The following is a 19774-nucleotide window of genomic DNA, read 5'->3' as shown; positions in this document are numbered from 1 at the left end:
TAACATTTTGACGAAATTTTATATAGAATTAAAATTTTTGACAACATTTTCTAAGAAATAACATTTTGACAAAATTTTCTAAGAAATAACATTTTGACAAAATTTTCTATAGAAATAAAATTTTGACAAAATTTGCTATAGAAATAAAATTTTGTGAAAATTTCCTATAGAAATAAAATTTTGACAAAATTTTCTATAGAAATAAAATTTTGACAAATTTTTCTATAGAAATAAAATTTGGATAAAATTTTCTATAGAAATAAAATTTCGATAAAATTATCTAGAACAATAAATTTTGACAAAATTATCTATAGAAATAAAATTTTTACAACATTTTCTAAAGGAATAAAATTGTGACAAAATTTTCTATAGAATTAAAATTTTGAGAAAATTTTCTATATAAATCAATTTTGACACAATTTTCTATAACAATAAAATTTTGAAAAAATTTGGTAAAAAATAATATTTTGACAAAATTTTCTATAGAAATAGAATTTTGACAAAATTTTCTATAGAAATAAGTTTTTGACAAAATTTTCTATAGAAATAAAATTTTGACAAAATTTTCTGTAGAATGAAAATTTTAACAAAATTTTCTATTGAAATAAAATTCTGAAAAATTTTCTATAGAAATATAATTTTGACAATATTTTCTATAGAAATAGAATTTTGACAAAATTTTCTATAGAAATAAAATTTTTAGAAAATTTTCTACAGAAATCAAAAGTTAGAAATTAAGATCTTTTTTGATAGGAAAAGTGGCAACTTATTAATAACAAGAATATAAGAAGTACATTTCAACGGGATCCAATCTTATCTACCCTACTCTATGTTCGTTTTTTACCTTTTTCACATTTTAACAAACACTTTAAAATTTCTATGATATAATATTTGGTTTATTTGTTTTAAATTTAGAATTCTTTAGATTTTTTTGGTTTTGTGTAAAAATTGAGATTCATTATGCTAATGAACAATGAACATTGTAATGGAGTAATGGAAAAAAAGAAGTACAAAAAGCATAGTGATTTGATGGCGATATAAAAACAATCATGAATATTAACAAATACCATATAAACTACTAAGGCACATACATTTGGCAAGAGTTATTTCCCTTACATTAGGAAAAACTTGCATATTACTTATAATCTAAAAAATGCTTGGAAATTTTTGGTTTGGAATTTCTAAAAAGCGATGAACATATATATTAGCTATGTTAGAAGAATGTTGGCAAAATTAAAATTCATCATGGGATTTCATATCAGCTGCCTGTTGAAGTTGGGGATCGGGTAAATCTAGATTTTTGGCATCTAAACGTGGCTCAATATGAAACAATCTTTCCGGATCGCTTTTCAATTGTGCAGCCGAGGGTGAGCCATCGTTTTCATGTGGTTCAACCACAAAGGAATCTTCTGTATCCGAAATATAACCATATTCGCCGGTATAATGAGTTGGATATAAAAGCAAAGGTGATGTACTAAATGACAATAGATCACGTTCGGGAAAATGACTTGACCACGTTTTATTGGGATGCCTATTGAACATAATAGGCAAAAACTCATCGACAGGTAGCAGTTTTTCCAATGGTTTGGCTTTTAAAAGTTTTTCGGCTCCTTTCAATGAGATAACATAGCCTAAAGTCCAATATGAATAACCCGCATGGACGAGACTTTCAGTATTTTCCACCCAAGGTTCAACTTCGTCTTTTAGCCGTTTGCGGCCGAAATACCTGAAAAGGATTTGCATTTATTATCTTTGGGAAACCCTGAGTTTTTCATAGTATACTCACACTAAATCATACTCTATGACCTTACGAATTTGTTCCATTGCCGATATGGCATTATCCCGGAAATAAGGCTCAAATCGTATATCGTCTTCGAGAACCAATACCTCTTTTTGTTGTTTTTCCACAATATTTTGCCAGATATGATAATGGCTAAGGAAACAGCCAATTTCTCCCATAGTCATGGGACGATGATGATAGGGATCCTCGTAACCAGGTAGAAATTTAATGCCCAATTCTTGAATAATTTCAGGATTTAATTTTCTATTGAACGAAAACGAAATATGATTAAGTCGATTAAATGAATGTGGCTATAACTTACTTTCCATCAACCGCTGGGAAATACTCAACATCCAAATTTAAAGCATCAAATAGTTTAAACATTTTCTCACGGCGTTCCGGACGTCGTTCGAGATTGATCATGTAAATGTGATCAAAGCCAAGTTTGTCTCTGAAAATATTTGAACAAACAATTATGGGTTAGACAAATCCATATTTAGCTAATGCCAATTTCTATAGAAGCAATGTAAGTATTTAAATGCAGTGAAACCTCCCAAATCAGGACACTCTGAAAAGCAGACACCTGGATAATTTTCATGAAAAGTTTGCTATATTATAACATTAAAATTAACCTATGATAAGTGGACACTGAAGCGACACCGTGTGTCCACTTCTGAGATGTTTCTCTGGAGATGGTATTTGATTTTATCTCGCACATTCTCCGCAATAGAAAGGAAAGCAATTTAATATATTTTTTATTCCATACTTAAGCTTTCCAGTGAGCTATTTGTGGTGAATTTTAGATTTATAGAATTGCTTTTTCATCGAGCCTGGTCTCAAAGTAGGTTAGGTGGCAGCCCGATGTATCAGGCTCATTTAGACTATTCAGTCCATTGTGATACCACATTGGTGATCTTCTATCTTATCACTGAGTGCTGCCCGATTCCATGCTAAGCTCAATGACAAGGGACCTCCTTTTTATAGCCGAGTCCGAACGGCGTTCCACATTGCAGTGAAACCACTTAGAGAAGCTTTGAAACCCTCAGAAATGTCACCAGCATTACTGAGGTGGGATAATCCACCGCTGAAAAACTTTTTGGTGTTCGGTCGTAGCAGGAATCGAACCCACGACCTTGTATATGCAAGGCGGGCATGCTAACCATTGCACCACGGTGGCTCCTTCAAAGTCTCAAGTCTCAAAGTAAATTTGACTTATTATAAGGAAATCAGCTTTGAAGACCACGTCACAACTGCGTTTAAGTATTAGACCATGGAAGTACCAATCACCTCCAAGACGTGCTAAAAAATTATTTTTCGCCTTCATTTCGTCCACACTCAAGGCTTTCCCCGGATGCCAATATAATGGAGTTTTCTGTGTGGACGATTTTAAAGAGTTATGTAAGGTCTAACAAACATTATAGCTTGTAAGGAGGAGCTTGAAGAAGATTTTGCAAAATATTCCTCTTCAACTAAGGTACATCACAAATAAATAAAATTTTGACAAAATTTTCTATAGAAATAAAATTTTGACAAAATTTTCTATAGAAACAAAATTTTGACAAAATTTTCTATAGAAATAAAATTTGGACAAAATTTTCTAAAGAAATAAAATTTTGACAAAACTTTCTATAGAAATAAAATTTTGACAAAATTTTCTATAGAAATAAAATTTTGACAAAATTTTCTATAGAACCAAAATTTTCTATAGAATTGAAATTTTGACAAAATTTTCTATGAAAATAAAATTTTGTTAAAAATTTTTAGAGAAATACAATTTTGTTAAAATTTTCCATAGACATAAAATTTTGACAAAATTTTTTATAGAAATAAAATTTTGACAAAATTTTCTATAGAAATAAAAATTTGATAATAATTTCTATAGAAATAAAATTTTGACAATACATTCTATAGAAATAAAATTTTGACAAAACTTTCTATAGAAAAAAAATTGAACAAATTTTCTATAGAAATAAAATTTTGACAACATTTTCTATAGAATTGAAATTTTGACAAATTTTCCATAGAAAAAAAAATTGACAACATTTTCTATAGAATTGAAATTTTGACAAAATATTCGATAGAAATAAAATTTTGACAAAATTTTCTATAGACATAAAATTTTGACAAAATTTTCTCTAGAAATAAAATTTTGACAAAATTTTCTATAGAAATAAAATTTTGACAAAATTTTCTATAGAAATAAAATTTTGACAAAATTTTCTATAGAAATAAGATTTTGACAAAATTTTCTATAGAAATGAAATTTTGACGAAATTTTCTATAGAAATAAAATTTTGACGAAATTTTCTATAGAAATAAGATTTTGACAAAATTTTCTATAGAAATAAAATTTTGACAAAATTTTCTATAGAAATAAAATTTTGACAAAATTTTCTATAGAAATAAAATTTTTTGTTTTGTTATTGTTGGTTTTGTTCTTTAAGCATTGTTGTCGTTTTTTTATTTCAGCTTAAAACCATACATTGACTAAACTACAAGAGTAGCTTAACCAACAGAGGAAAAGAATGTTTGTCAAATTTATTTGGGCAAAGCCCTATAGACTGCAAGATGGTTGGATGGACGCACGTTTCGGAATTACCACATTCCTCATCAGCATCCTCTACTTGCAGCAAAACTATCAACCAATTATCAGAATAAATTCAGGCAGTTTATTAAACCCAACAAAAACCACACTTGAACCCTCCGAAAAAAGGTTTTACATTGATAGCCGGCTTATGCCAAATAAATTCGAAACAAACATATCTCTTTTCCTATGCCACTGTCAAATCATCGATTTGAATTCACATGGCTGGGTTTATTTTGAGCGTGCCTCCTCTTCTTTTTCCATTTGTTTTGTTTTGTTATTGTTGGTTTTGTTCTTTAAGCATTGTTGTCGTTTTTTTATTTCAGCTTAAAACCATACATTGACTAAACTACAAGAGTAGCTTAACCAACAGAGGAAAAGAATGTTTGTCAAATTTATTTGGGCAAAGCCCTATAGACTGCAAGATGGTTGGATGGACGCACGTTTCGGAATTACCACATTCCTCATCAGCATCCTCTACTTGCAGCAAAACTATCAACCAATTATCAGAATAAATTCAGGCAGTTTATTAAACCCAACAAAAACCACACTTGAACCCTCCGAAAAAAGGTTTTACATTGATAGCCGGCTTATGCCAAATAAATTCGAAACAAACATATCTCTTTTCCTATGCCACTGTCAAATCATCGATTTGAATTCACATGGCTGGGTTTATTTTGAGCGTGCCTCCTCTTTGATTTGACAGTGGCATAGGAAAAGAGATATGTTTGTTTCGAATTTATTTGGCATAAGCCGGCTATCAATGTAAAACCTTTTTTCGGAGGGTTCAAGTGTGGTTTTTGTTGGGTTTAATAAACTGCCTGAATTTATTCTGATAATTGGTTGATAGTTTTGCTGCAAGTAGAGGATGCTGATGAGGAATGTGGTAATTCCGAAACGTGCGTCCATCCAACCATCTTGCAGTCTATAGGGCTTTGCCCAAATAAATTTGACAAACATTCTTTTCCTCTGTTGGTTAAGCTACTCTTGTAGTTTAGTCAATGTATGGTTTTAAGCTGAAATAAAAAAACGACAACAATGCTTAAAGAACAAAACCAACAATAACAAAACAAAACAAATGGAAAAAGAAGAGGAGGCACGCTCAAAATAAACCCAGCCATGTGAATTCAAATCGATGATTTGACAGTGGCATAGGAAAAGAGATATGTTTGTTTCGAATTTATTTGGCATAAGCCGGCTATCAATGTAAAACCTTTTTTCGGAGGGTTCAAGTGTGGTTTTTGTTGGGTTTAATAAACTGCCTGAATTTATTCTGATAATTGGTTGATAGTTTTGCTGCAAGTAGAGGATGCTGATGAGGAATGTGGTAATTCCGAAACGTGCGTCCATCCAACCATCTTGCAGTCTATAGGGCTTTGCCCAAATAAATTTGACAAACATTCTTTTCCTCTGTTGGTTAAGCTACTCTTGTAGTTTAGTCAATGTATGGTTTTAAGCTGAAATAAAAAAACGACAACAATGCTTAAAGAACAAAACCAACAATAACAAAACAAAACAAATGGAAAAAGAAGAGGAGGCACGCTCAAAATAAACCCAGCCATGTGAATTCAAATCGATGATTTGACAGTGGCATAGGAAAAGAGATATGTTTGTTTCGAATTTATTTGGCATAAGCCGGCTATCAATGTAAAACCTTTTTTCGGAGGGTTCAAGTGTGGTTTTTGTTGGGTTTAATAAACTGCCTGAATTTATTCTGATAATTGGTTGATAGTTTTGCTGCAAGTAGAGGATGCTGATGAGGAATGTGGTAATTCCGAAACGTGCGTCCATCCAACCATCTTGCAGTCTATAGGGCTTTGCCCAAATAAATTTGACAAACATTCTTTTCCTCTGTTGGTTAAGCTACTCTTGTAGTTTAGTCAATGTATGGTTTTAAGCTGAAATAAAAAAACGACAGAAATAAAATTTTGACAACATTTTCTCTAGAAATAAAATTTTGACAAAATTTTCTATAGAAATAAAATTTTGACAATAATTTCTATAGAAATAAAATTTTGACAAAACTTTCTATAGAAAAAAAAATTGAAAAAATTTTCTATAGAAATAAAATATTGACAACATTTTCTATAGAATTGAAATTTTGACAAATTTTCCATAGAAATAAAATTTTGACAAAATTTTCTATGAAAATAAAATTTTGTTAAAAATTTTTAGAGAAATACAATTTTGTTAAAATTTTCCATAGACAAAAAATTTTGACAAAATTTTCTATAAAAATACAATTTTGTTAAATTTTTCCATAGAAATAAAATTTTGATAGAATTTTTATAGAAAAAATTTAACAAAATTTTCCCTAGAAATAAAATTTTGTTAAAATTTTCCATAGAAATAAAATTTCTATAGAAAAAAATGTAACAAAATTTTGTTAAAATTTTCTATATAAATAAAATTTTGTTAAAATTTTCTGTAGAAATAAATTTTTGACAAAATTTTTTTCTGTTTGGTACTTTTTTATGGCTCGAGTGGCAACCGAGCAAGGAACCTCTTTTTTTATAGGCGAGTTCGTCGCGTTTCACATTGCGGTGATACCTCTGTATACAAGGCGGACATGATAACCATTGCACCAAGGTGGCTCCCGTGTGGCTTGCAATTCGTTTTATTTTTACCATCTTGGTACCCTTGTGTTATCTACCCTATAGTCTTGATTAGAAAGTTTAAAGACGAATAATATATATTTATGTGAATATAACACTATTTATTTATGGTTATATATGATATGTGATTGCTTTCACATTCAAAGCAAGTAATTATATAGGGATAAAATTACACAGAACAAAACCCTTTTGTTATAAAACTTGGTGCATACATTTTCTGTATGAGAAGTCCTATCATATCCACGTACTTTTGAAAGTTAAAACAACATCGGATAGCAGATCATAGGAGCGTGGGAAATATAAATTGGATCTGTTAAAAAGAAATACGATCTGCATTTTAGCTTTATTTAAAGCATAATTATATATCATATGTATTTGTATGTATGCTTTATGCCCATAAAAGGGGAAAAATATAAATTTTAAACAAAATTGTAGTTAAGGAAAATCACCACATGTTTTGTATCGAATATAATTGACAAAAAAAAAAAAAAAAAAATGAAAAACAAACAAACAAACATATATGTATGTATGCATAATTTTGGAATACTTACTTTTCTGTTTTCTTCTCATATTTTGCCAAGTATTCTTTGACTTCGGTAACATGATTTAAATCATGTACCATATTCGTTTTGATATTTTGTAATTGTTTGTAATCCTGTTCTAGTTTATCTGTTGCATCCAGGGGCTGTAGTATATAACCAAATGGCACTTCATTGGATACAAATAATGGTATCTTGGAACAATTGGCAGATATGGCAAATACAATGATATCATCGACAGGACCATCGTACATGCGACATTGTTCACCCAGACTTGCAGCATATTCAACACCATTTTGCAATTGTTGTATTAGATTATCACGATCAAAAGTCAGATACAATGATCCGTTATAGTTGACATTAATCAAAACAGCACTATGTATCATGGGTACTTGGAAGAGACCCTCCTGTTTCACATTGTAGATTTCTTTATACATATCCGTACGGAGATAATAGTATTCGGTTGTCATGCCACACCAAAAATTTGAATAAAGACCTTCAGACAGTAACATTGGAGCCACCACCGGCAAGCCATAACCCGTTAAGATTTTCAAAGTTCTGGCTTCCGTCAATAAAACATCAGCATCTAAGTACTAAAAAAACAAAGAGATTAAGAAAAACATAATGTCGGATGCATAAGTGGAACAGCGGCGGTAATGTGAGACTTCATTAAGAGATAAGGAATTATGTTTTTGTGTTGTGATTGCTACTCACGAATATATAGTCAGCCCAGTTTTGTTGTGCAAAGACTAAGGCCTGCTCTTTCAAATTGATAAGATGATGGAAGCGTGATGGTGGCCAATCGAATGGAGAACTTTCATTTTGATGACGTTGCTCGGTATCGTTGAAATCTTTATTAACACTATGATACAGTGGCTCCACATACTTTAGCCATTCACTTAAGATTTCAATGCTATTATCGGAATTGTGGTCGGATCGTATCCTGGGGAAAAAAGAAAGAATAAAAAAAAATGTTAATAATTGCCACTAACATAAGACACAAAAAGAAAGATTTCCAGAGCCAAAGGAGTAGCCATTCAAAAAATGGCCATTTTCTGCTTTTGAACGCAATTGGAATACACTTCACTTTTATCGTTTTGTTTCACATATACATACCATAGAGACATACGCTTCTTGGGATAGTCCAATTGCTCCAGATACGTCAGAAATAAAGGCAGAATATGGGCTTTATTTCTCACCATTAGGGCAACAACAACAGTTGGAGGGAAATTCTTTAAATCATCAGGCAATAAATGTGCAACATTTTCAACAATCGATGGTGTTTTTCCATGCACTTGTGATTTAACCCACCCACAACATCCGGTCACTAACAGGACCAATAAAATAGTTTTCATTTCTATGACGTCGTCGTCGGCGGCGCGACAGATATACTTTGTTTATATGATCTTCTGTTCGATGATGTCCGGAATGCACTTGTTCTCGTCGTTGCCAAGATGGTTATGATTTCATTCTCAAATTCTAATTTAGTTGTAGTAATTGATATACGCTCAGAACAAAAATAAAATGGTGTTATCGACAAAGCGAAGGAATTGTGTGTGTGTTGGGGTGGGTTGGGGGGATGCTAGACAATTGATATTATCAGCTGTTTAATGCCGGGTGCTTATCAAACTGTTTTATGTGCTATTAAAACTGTTATAAACCACAAATAACGGTTGTTCGCAGCAGTGTTGCCAATTTTCATTTAGTGCTTTTGGTGCTTTTTTTATTTTGAACAGTACTAAGTTTAATTGATACAAACATTTTGATTAGACTTTGAAGAGCCGAAGAAACTCAAATTTGTTGCCAAATATAGAATTTGATTGTTATGAAATTGGTATTGATTAGTTTTTAATTAATATTCTTATTTAGGGTATTCTGTAGGAAAGTCGAGCGATGAGTTCGAATTTTTGAATTTGGTAAAGATGTCATTAAAAACGTTTGTATTAAATTCACAAAAGCACGCACAACTGAAATAATCAAAATGAGTTGGACGAAAGCATTTAAACTGATCAAGGTGTATACCCTGCCAGCATTTCAAGGTTTGTTTTCATCGCTATCCTTTTCACGGACGCCCAACAGAAACGTTTGTCAAGATAATTCGCGATAATTCGAAAATTACAAAAACAAAATGTTTACAATCGTAATGGCGACTCATGTATGTATGTTTTCAGCACTGTCATTCCAGTAACTGTTATGTTCCCATTAATGTAATAAAGTATTTGGTTAGTGTTTCGATTTCATAGTGCACGATTTCTTTTATAAACCAAAACCAACTGTAAGTATATTGTGAATATTGAAGTGTTTATTTTATACAAGTATAAGCAAAGAAAGCAATCTGGTGATATTTTAAACTAAAATTACAAAATTTGTGGTGTGCGTGTTCCAAAGAATAAAATTAAAAGAAATATCTTCCAGATGGAATTTACCTTTTCACCGTATTGTGTTCAAAGGTATTTTATTAAGTGCCAATTGTTCATGGAAACAAAAGTTATAAAAAGTAAAAGACTAAAAATACAGCTTATAACATGAACTGATACACATCCAATACTTTCCCTTGTTTTATAAGTTAACACAAATTAAAAAGTTTGCATATTTCTTGTTGTTGTTATTTCATCAATTTCATGTAATACGCTTTGGTACATCAGCTTGTAGCCAGATCAAGGAACTCTGTGACTAAGGTGGGTGTGTCCAGAGCGATCTGGCGGTAAGTCGGGTTGGTTTAACAGGACAAGAGAAAAGAAAACCTGCCAGCGTTCTGGCAGGTTTTTATGTTATTCCACTGCGTATCACTAGTTTGCGGTGTCCACACTGGCGCTGTATAGTTTACCACTGACCGGCCAATTGCCTTATAGGTAGCATAGTAAATTCAGTCTTTCGTTTGTTGGAGGTTTGGTCAATGGTGTGGCAGTAAGGACCTAAGGTTAATTTCATTTACATTTGACTTGACCCATAACAAGTTGCAGTAATCACACTTAATACTAGCCATGATAAAATTTAAAAGATATCAGTTTATCATAACATACCTGATCCCTCACCAACCTTTTTTAATAGTCCCATAGAAAAGGACCTATAACCTAAAATTTTGTAAATTAATAGTAATTTTGTTTTACTTAGAGCATGTGTTAAACCCTTTTCGTTTTAAGGCTTTCGTTTTTGTTAATAAAGTCAATAGATGGACAAAATTTCTAGTTTTTAAAATGTTTAAAAACCTAAAAACTAACTATATTGCAGTTCTCTAATATAATTAAAATACTCTGAATGCGACTAGCCAACAAAATGTTTGCAAAAATTTTGCTTGTTGTTATAACTTAATTTGAGAAAGTTTTTAACAAATTGTTTTCTTATATTACAGATTAAGTTGTTCGCTTCATCCAAACTAAAGCATATTTTAGCGCAATTTCCTTGTTGTCATAACTTTATTAAAATATTAAATTCGAAAGCCGTTAATTTTACACAATTGGTAAGTACGATGTTTTTCATTTAGATTTTGTAAAGACTTAAGGTGTGTATTAAGGTCGAATTTAGCCACTAAAAGCAAAAATAAATCTAAAAAACAGAATAACATAACTTGTTTTTCAAATTTGATAATAACTTCAAGGTGAATGATATGAGGAAAAATTCATTTAGCGCGATAAAGCGAACTTAATACCGGCCTTTAAGTTGAACATGTTTGTATCCATGTATGTATGTATATATACATACCTATGAATATTGACAGTGGCAGCGAGAAGATATCAAATTTTTTTTTGCCCAAAATGCAAGAGTTTGGCAAGCATGGTATGTGGTTTAAACAAGACGATATATATATAACAAGACGATATATATATCGTCTTGTTTAAACCACATGTCATGCTTGTTAAGCTCTTGCATTTTGGGTAAAAAAATTGGATATCTTCTCGCTGCCACTGCCAATATTCATAGGTATGTCCTGGCATTTGTAGCCTTTGCAATATGTCTGGTATTGTTTTCACTCCAAAATCGAAAATTTACATGTTCGTTGACGAAAAATGAGCTTTGTGCTGAACACAAATTTGAACTTCCTTACTTACTTTAATGTAGGTCGACATATAAAAAGTTAGTAAATTAATTTTCCATTTATACATATATATTAAAAAATGATAAGTTTCATAAAACACGTGAAATTTGTTATTTTGCAAGTTGCGGTAGCTTGGATTACCAAATACTATTTACAAAGTAATACATTAAAGCATCAACATTGGGATTCGTATTTAGGTAAGGTGTGTGTGTGTAAAGTACATTATATATAATTTAACAGAGATATATCAACTTAAAAAGTATAGAAAATATTAAGTGTATAATTAAGGAAGCATTTCGATTAATAAACGAATAACTAAAATCTATATAATTTATTATTATTATTATGCATTAAAGTTCAAGTTTTCAATTTCGCCAAAATTAATCTATCAAAATAAGCAATGAAGCAAGAAACCAACATAAAACTATTCATTAGCCTGGTTGGATCTAATGCGCCAATTATATTCGACCAATTATACAATTATATAGTGCCCTTATTTTACTAGGCTATGCCATCAAATGCATACTTGAACAAAGTAAATAAAAATAGGATTTGCGAAAGATTCGAGGCATCCAAAGAGTGAGAGTTACGATGTATGACCGTAGCCGCTGGGGGATTGTTTGTTGCAATTGTTGGCCACATTTGTTAGGCATAACATTCGATTGCTGTTGTATGTGATTAGCATAAATAGTGCGTAATGTAGAATCAATTGAAGTCGTGAACTGTTAAAAGCAAAAAAAATTAGTTTATAAAATCAAAATATTTTTACATTTACTTTTCTAAAGATGGTCTTTCTTTTGCAGTTTTTATGCGTTGAGAACCGTAGCCCGCTTGCGGTGGCTGCTGGTGTTGGACTTTAGCTATAGATGATTCATCTTTATTTTTATTATGAATACGGTTGCGATCATTGGGGGTGTTTTGCAAAATTTGACTGGGACAAGAGCCGGACCTGAAGATGTAACAAAAAGAAAAATTAAAGATTGTAATATTAACTTTATATGGGTAGAGAAAGTTACCTAACATGCACTGGAGTAATTGTTGATGTGAGTTGTTGTGTTCCGCTTTGTGATTGTTGTTGTTGTAGCCCTTTGGAGTTGGTATTTTCGAGTTTTTCGGGAAATAAGCATACTCCAAATGGGGGTTTGCAGTCCTTGGACAGGGTTGAAAACCCTGTGTCCGTCCCGGGCCGTAGACCCGACTGCAACGAGGACGGCTTTGTGATTGTTGGTGTTGCTGCTGCGTAGGTTTACTTGTGGTTGCTGTGGAATGCTGAAGCAGCCACTATTGCTGCCCCTGGCGAGTTTGATCTTGATTTTATGTGCGTTAAAAAGTTTTTTTCAATCCCGCCGAAGCGGATGATGTTGATGTCGATGATGATGATGAGGATGAAATACAACCTGTAGTTGTTGGCTTCTTTATCCGTGTTTCCTTTGAAGACAAATTTTGTTGTGGAATGTTTGAATTTCCAGTGCTTGCCCCCATATGATGTGGTGGTAGATCAGGCGGCAATGCTTGGGGAGGTGTTAAATTTGCCAAGGTAAGACGGGCGTTTATATTCTCCAAATCGTGACGCATTGAAGATGAATAATTTGATTGTTGTTGTAGTGTTGGATTACCGCTAAATGTGTGATTACTCATTTGCATATGGCTCGATATGGTGGCACAATTTGCAGGTGGAATTAACTTCCAACTATGCATTAGTTGCTGTTGATCCCTGGCTCTTAAGGGTGTCACATAGTTTCCCGGAAATATTCCACTCACATCTTTCCAATTCTTGCCTTTAAAGCAGCCATCCAAACATCTTTCAGTTACCATATAAACACAACCTTTTTTCAATTCCAATTCATCATTCTTTCGTGGTTTGTATGGGTACAAAGCCAAATAGCCCCAAGGCAAAGAAGGTGGGATGTTCTGTTGCACACACAAAACATTATGGAGCGGTGTTGATGCCGCAGTGTTTGATGCCTGCTGAGATTGATTTTGTTGCGGCGAAGGGTTTTGACTAATGTTAGCAGCTGATAAATGATGTTGTTGCTCTTGGGCTGCTGTAGTTTGACCTGTAGCCATTGAAGTACTTGGTCCCATTTCGGGTTCAAAGTCATTTGGAACACTTAAGATTTCAGCTGAATGTCGATTTGTGCTTTGCATAATATTTAAGGCACTGCCATTATTTAATAAAGCATTTACTGAACCTAATGAAAGAAATGGAAGCTTGTTAGATAAAATTTCTTCTAAGCCTTGGTGTCAACTTACCTGTACATAATTGATGGGAAAATTTCCTACCACACCAACTTTCAATTGACCAACATTTTAACCGCATACATTGGGGAACAGACCTACTTATTAAATTTAACCACCGACAAATTTTCATAACTTTTGCTTCCTCCTTTCTTTCGTAAATATCATACCGAAATCCAAATAAATACTTTCATACATGTTTGAACCAAACATAATCAAAGAAGAAGACGTGAAATGGGCATGTTGTTATTCTTTTTTCTCAAGAACCAGAGATTAGCCCCATACATGTTCGATAAGTAGTTACAACTTTTTTTCGGTTTCTCTTTTAATTTTGCATTCGTAACAAAATCTAATTCGCTTATTTTAGCAATTTTTTAACTTTTAAAAGAACCAAAACACTTTATGAAACATTTTATTAATAATTTAGTGCAATCAACACAGAAATTTTCGGGAACTTTCGAGAAAATAGCAAAATAAAAATTGTCTACATCAAACCAGTAAGTTCAAAGTGCTTCTCCTACAAGTATGGGGCTAATCTCTGGTTCTTGTCACTAACACTATCAAAGCCCAATTCATGTCTTCCTCTTTGATTGTCTTTGGTTTGAACATGAACTCATGCACCTATCGGCAAGAAAGAACAAGCGATATGTACATCTTGGGAAATAGATAATCTTTGGGCAACAGTGCCAGTGAAACAAAACACGAAACGTACGTCAGTTGTTTAAATCAACACAGATACTCCAAATACTCCAAATGGGATTTGGAGTATGCCTATTTCCCTATAAACACGGGAATTCCAACTCCAAAGGGCTACAACAACAACACAGATGGGTAAAAATCACATTTTAAATAGAAACAATCGTTTTCAACTGACATGTCCACAATTTATTTATTAACGGCAAGATTCTCATCCTCCGATTAATATTTAATCGGAAGATAGACCACTGGTTACTATTTTTTTTTGTATGGGATTTTATCGACACGATAAATAATAATAAGACATTGAGAAACTGGACCTAAGTATTTATTATACTCTCCACCATAGGATGGGGGTACATTAACTTTGTCATTCCGTTTGTAACACATCGAAATATTGCTCTAAGACCTCATAAAGTATATATATTCTGGGTCGAGGTGAAATTCTGAGTCGATCTGATCATGTCCGTCCGTCTGTTGAAATCACGCTAACTTCCGAACGAAACAAGCTATCGACTTGACACTGGCCATTAAAGCCAGTGTTTTACCCCAATTTGGTTGAAATTTGCACTAGGAGTACAATTGGTAGTATAGTCACGAGTGCAAAATTTGATTGAAATCGGTTCAGATTTAGATATAGCTCCCATATATATCTTTCGCCCGATATGCATTTATACGGAACTACAAAATTCTCTATAGAAAAAAAATGTTCATAAAATTTTCTATAGAAATAAAATTTTGACAAAATTTTCTATAGAAATAAAATTTTGATAAAATTTGTTATAGAAATAAAGTGTTGACAAAATTTTCTATAGAAATAACATTTTGACAAAATTTTCTATAGAAATAACATATTGACAAAATTTACTACACAGAAAAAAAGTGAGCTGTTTTATAGGAAGAATGAACTACCTCGCACGAAAATTGAACTTAATTTTACTCCACTTTTTGAAATTTCCACAAAGCGTTGTTAAAACCAGGAAATTTTAATGGCCTGTTGTACTTTTTAACTGCAATTGACGAAATTACATCCTCTCATAGAAGAAAAAATTAACTAAAAGTAAAGTACCAAATTTCAGCCGGATCGGATGAAATTTGCTTCTCGTAGAGGCTCCGAAATCCAAATTTAGGGGTCCGTTTGTATGTGGGCTATACGTAAACGTGGTGCGATATGGCCCATTTTCAATAACATCCGACCTACATCAATAACAACTACTTGTGCCAAGTTATATCTAACTCTGAACCGATTTCAAAAAAATTGGCACACTAGACTATACTACCAATTGTACTTCTAGTGTAAAATTTCAACCAAATTGGGGTAAAACTCTGGCTTCTAAGCCGCATAAGTTCATATCGGACGAAATATATATATGGGAGTTATATCTAAATCTGAACCGATTTCAAAAAAAAATTGGCACACTAGACTATACTACCAATTGTACTCCAGTGCAAAATTTCAACCAAATTGGGGTAAAACTCTGTCTTCTAAGCCGCATAAGTTCATATCGGACGAAATATATATATGGGAGCTATATCTAAATCTGAACCGATTTCAATAAAATTTTGCACATTTCACTATACTACCGATTGTACTCCTAGTGCAAAATTTCAACCAAATTGGGGTAAAACTCTGGCTTCTAGGGCAGTATAAGTGCATATCGGGCGAAATATATATATGGGAGCTATATCTAAATCTGAACCGATTCCTTCCAAAATCAATAGGGTTCTATTCTGACCAAAAACACATACTTGTGCCAAATTTGAAGTCGATTGGGCTTAAACTGCGACCTAATCCTTTGATTACAAAAATGTGTTCACGGATAGACGGACATGGCTATATCGACTCAGAAGCCCACCCTAAGCATTTTTGTCAACGACGCCATGTGTCTATCTCGTCTCCTTCTGGGTGTTGCAAACATATGCAGTAACTTATAATACCCTGTTCCACAGTGTGGCGCAGGGTATAAAAATTTAAATTTGTTTAATCATATCATGTGGAATTGCTAAAATATTTTAGTAAAACTTTTCTACTATAAACCTACATTCTCTTTTTAGGTGTAGTTTTTGTAGCGATAATATTAATTTATTTAATATTTATGCATTTTCAGAAAAATTTAATACAACGTGTTGGGGGAAGTGATATGCCTTCCTTTATGCGAGCCGCAATTAAATCTGTGATAAGCGACAAACTAGCAGTAAATCTAACATGGCGTGGAACGCCAACTAAACCAAGTATACAAAATTTCGTTTCATTCAAAATAATTAAAGGTTTGTTGATTACTCTTTTTACTTAAAAACGTACTAATGTTTTGCTTTCTTACTTAGATATCTGCAACTTAAAATATACACATTGTACAATCACGGACATCAACAGAGTATATCAGCAGCATGTTCTTCATGCGAGAGATCGCTTAATTAGCCGTAAAACCAAAAATTAAAGCAAATTTTTCAAAACGTCAAATCATGGTCCATTTCAATTCGTATAGCCATTTTGTCAAATGACTTTTCTTTAATAACCAATTTTAAAGAATATAAACTTTACGAAAAGTTGTTTTGGACTGTTCCCCATCAAGTTATAATAAGATTTGCATCTAATAGTTATAACTTTATTATTTTTTACTGATTTGCTTTTGATTTTAGCGGCTAAACTTGAACTTAATACCCATATTTAGAAGAAATCTAGAAGTACAAATAATATTTAATTTAAGTACTGGTACACCGTTATGTTCAATGTGAGTTTATTCGTATAAATTGCAATAAATCTATTTTTATTCAAATTAATAAAAATCAAAACAATCGTTTTACTTGACCATAACGACTCCTTTTCAATTCCCCTAAAATTCACTTTTTAGACCCTTTTTAAACTCACCTAAACGATCCTTTCTAGCGGACCTTGTCTAACACTTTGAAGGGGCTCCTGTTGGCGTCGTTATAAATTGATTAAAAAAGACACCTAATAATTGCACTCATGCGAAACCTTTTTGTAGTAACTTTTACGTGGAACAACTTCTCAATAGTGACGGCGCTTTTCCGACGAGTTTTTGATATCGTATACGATTGTTTTCGACGTGGTGGAGATTCCCAGAAGTGTCGTCAAATTCCAAAAATGTTGGCAGGGTACTTGAATAGCGGTTCCTAATGGTGAGTACTAAGTTTGAGTTTTGCCGCTAAAGTGAAAACTATATCAGTAAAAATGAGCAACAAATTATGCATATTTGCTGCAAATTTTATTATAACTTGATGGGGAATAGCCAAAAGCAAATTTTCACAAAGTTTGTATTCCTTAAAATGAATTATTAAAGAAAAGTAATTGTGAAAAAATGACTATTTTAGCAGCTAAACTCGATCTTAATGCCCAACTTCTTAAAAATCAATTCACAAAAGTTCTATAATACATCTGCGGAAGTTTTTTTTTTAGTAGAGCATTTAATTTTCGATTTTGTGGTGGAATGTGGTATGTGAGAATTTATAATATATTTTTGGTGCTTTTTGGCCTTGGGGAGTTGGCAACACTGTTTGTCAGAGGCTGATGACGGAACGCTTTTGATATTAGGATGAAGATGCGTATAACTGAATGTGGTAATTGTAATAGCTGTATTTGAATTGAAAGCGGATTTAATCTGTGTATTTGCATTTTTCAACATCTTTTTTTTTGAGAATCCCATATTTTTACGTTATCCAAAAGTATTGAGACATGGAGGACAATATTGACGAAATCGATCGACGACCAAAAAAATAAGAAGATAGTGACTGATGGGCGATGATGGTAAGTAATTTAACTTTTTTCGTTCATTTATTTAAAACACTTGCACATATAGGCCGGTACGCACCTCTAGTGAAAAATTTTATTCCCATAAGAAATGCATTGCTATTTATGCTAACGAAATTTTCGGTAGCGTTCAATTTCGTAAGCTGGTACGCACTTCTAATGAAAATAACGGGTTGTCAAAAGCATTTTTTGGGAGCAAACATTTAACGCACACAATGATTGTAATAAATTAAATGTTTGCTGCCAAAATATGCTTTTGACAACCCTGTTATTTTCATTAGAGGTGCGTACCAGCTTACGAAATTGAACGCTACCGAAAATTTCGTTATCATAAATAGCAATGCATTTCTTATGGGAATGAAATTTTTCGCTAGAGGTACATACCGGCCTTTATGCAAAACATTCTTATTGACAGACAGTTTATCGAAGGAATTTCTAAGGTAAAAAAGTAGGCTTGAAGTTTTGTTTTGTTTGAGGTATTTTTAGGTTTTTAAAAACCGTTGGGGATTCATTCCATACAAACCTGTTGCTGACTTCCTTTAAAAATGTTCTTATGGTTTATGGTTTTTAGAGGAAGAGAATTGAAGGTTGTATATGGAAATGAGCGAGTAAATTTTTATGCTTGAATATTGGCAGTGAAGAAAATAACACAATTAACTATGTTCAAATTATAAAAATTATAAATTGAATAAAACATACATAGATTTATCATTAACCTATTTTCCGATTTGACAAAGAATGCGTCATGTTGTCAAAGCAGAACATAGTAGCGATCTTATCGCCGGAATGTTAAAAAAAAATATTCCTTGGACGAAAAGACCCACCTTGTGTCGTCCCTAATGTATAGCATTTTCACTGCAAATGAAATGAATCCTTTTTAAAATCAAATGAAATCTTATTCAAATCAAGTGAAACCTTTTTCAAACCAAATGAAACCTTTTTCAAATCAAATAGAAGTTTTTTCAAATCAAAGGAATCTTTTGTAATTTTGAATGAAATTTTGAAAAAATGATTCAATTAATTTGAAATAGGTTTTATTTGAAATGTAAAATGTTTCATTTGAAGCGAAAATGTTATATATTGGGCCGTTTTGATATAGCAATTTTATGCTTCTTCATGTACGCTACCACGAATGACATCGGCCAATTTTTGTAGCCCAAACCATTATTAAGAAAATAATTCCTAGAATGCAATTGAACTCAATGCATATAAAGTTTTCCTTAAAATCTATGATTTTCAACTCTGATTTGAGTGATATATAAGAAAGGGCCACGAATAGGCAAATATAAAATATTAGGTGCAAATTTTTCAAAATTGGGCGACACATGTATATGGGAGCTATATCTAAATGTGAACCGATTTCGATGAAATTTTGCACATACAGTTAGTGCTATAGAAGATTACATTTAGCCAACTTTGAGTACGATCGGTTGATAAATAAGCCCCAGCAAAAACTAGGTAACCACATCTCATTACAATTGACATTACCAGGAGTAAAGCTGTCATTACACGTTGCA

The 19774-nt window shown here is 32.3% G+C and overlaps 3 protein-coding genes across 6 annotated transcripts; 1 reads left to right on the top strand and 2 right to left on the bottom strand.

The window, feature by feature from the left end:
• Positions 1 to 874: 874 nt before the first annotated feature.
• Positions 875 to 9062, bottom strand: LOC142233622 (glycosyltransferase 25 family member-like). Its single transcript, XM_075304612.1, has 6 exons — positions 8635 to 9062; positions 8233 to 8461; positions 7531 to 8111; positions 2103 to 2231; positions 1787 to 2044; positions 875 to 1726 (listed from the first exon to the last, which is right to left on the bottom strand). The coding sequence occupies exons 1-6, from the start codon at positions 8871 to 8873 to the stop codon at positions 1234 to 1236; spliced, it is 1929 nt and encodes a 642-aa protein (XP_075160727.1). The 5' UTR covers positions 8874 to 9062; the 3' UTR covers positions 875 to 1233.
• Positions 9063 to 9544: 482 nt separating this feature from the next.
• On the top strand, positions 9545 to 17284 carry LOC142233313 (uncharacterized). 4 transcript variants are annotated; one of them, XM_075304197.1, is made up of 4 exons: positions 9545 to 9673; positions 10871 to 10978; positions 16597 to 16756; positions 16814 to 17284. In XM_075304197.1, the coding sequence occupies exons 1-4, from the start codon at positions 9647 to 9649 to the stop codon at positions 16924 to 16926; spliced, it is 408 nt and encodes a 135-aa protein (XP_075160312.1). In that variant the 5' UTR covers positions 9545 to 9646; the 3' UTR covers positions 16927 to 17284. The 4 variants fall into 4 exon arrangements, with proteins under 4 accessions (XP_075160312.1, XP_075160313.1, XP_075160311.1 ...); XM_075304198.1 differs by having other exon boundaries at positions 9657 to 9677; XM_075304196.1 differs by having other exon boundaries at positions 9657 to 9740.
• On the bottom strand, positions 11602 to 13889 carry LOC142233312 (uncharacterized). Its single transcript, XM_075304195.1, has 4 exons — positions 13808 to 13889; positions 12571 to 13746; positions 12330 to 12503; positions 11602 to 12276 (listed from the first exon to the last, which is right to left on the bottom strand). The coding sequence occupies exons 1-2, from the start codon at positions 13872 to 13874 to the stop codon at positions 12878 to 12880; spliced, it is 936 nt and encodes a 311-aa protein (XP_075160310.1). The 5' UTR covers positions 13875 to 13889; the 3' UTR covers positions 11602 to 12276; positions 12330 to 12503; positions 12571 to 12877.
• Positions 17285 to 19774: the final 2490 nt, after the last annotated feature.

The sequence above is a fragment of the Haematobia irritans genome, chromosome 4 (genome assembly GCF_050003625.1).
Source record: "Haematobia irritans isolate KBUSLIRL chromosome 4, ASM5000362v1, whole genome shotgun sequence".
NCBI classification, from domain to species: Eukaryota; Metazoa; Arthropoda; class Insecta; order Diptera; family Muscidae; genus Haematobia; species Haematobia irritans.
This window is presented reverse-complemented; position numbering and strand designations above follow the sequence as displayed.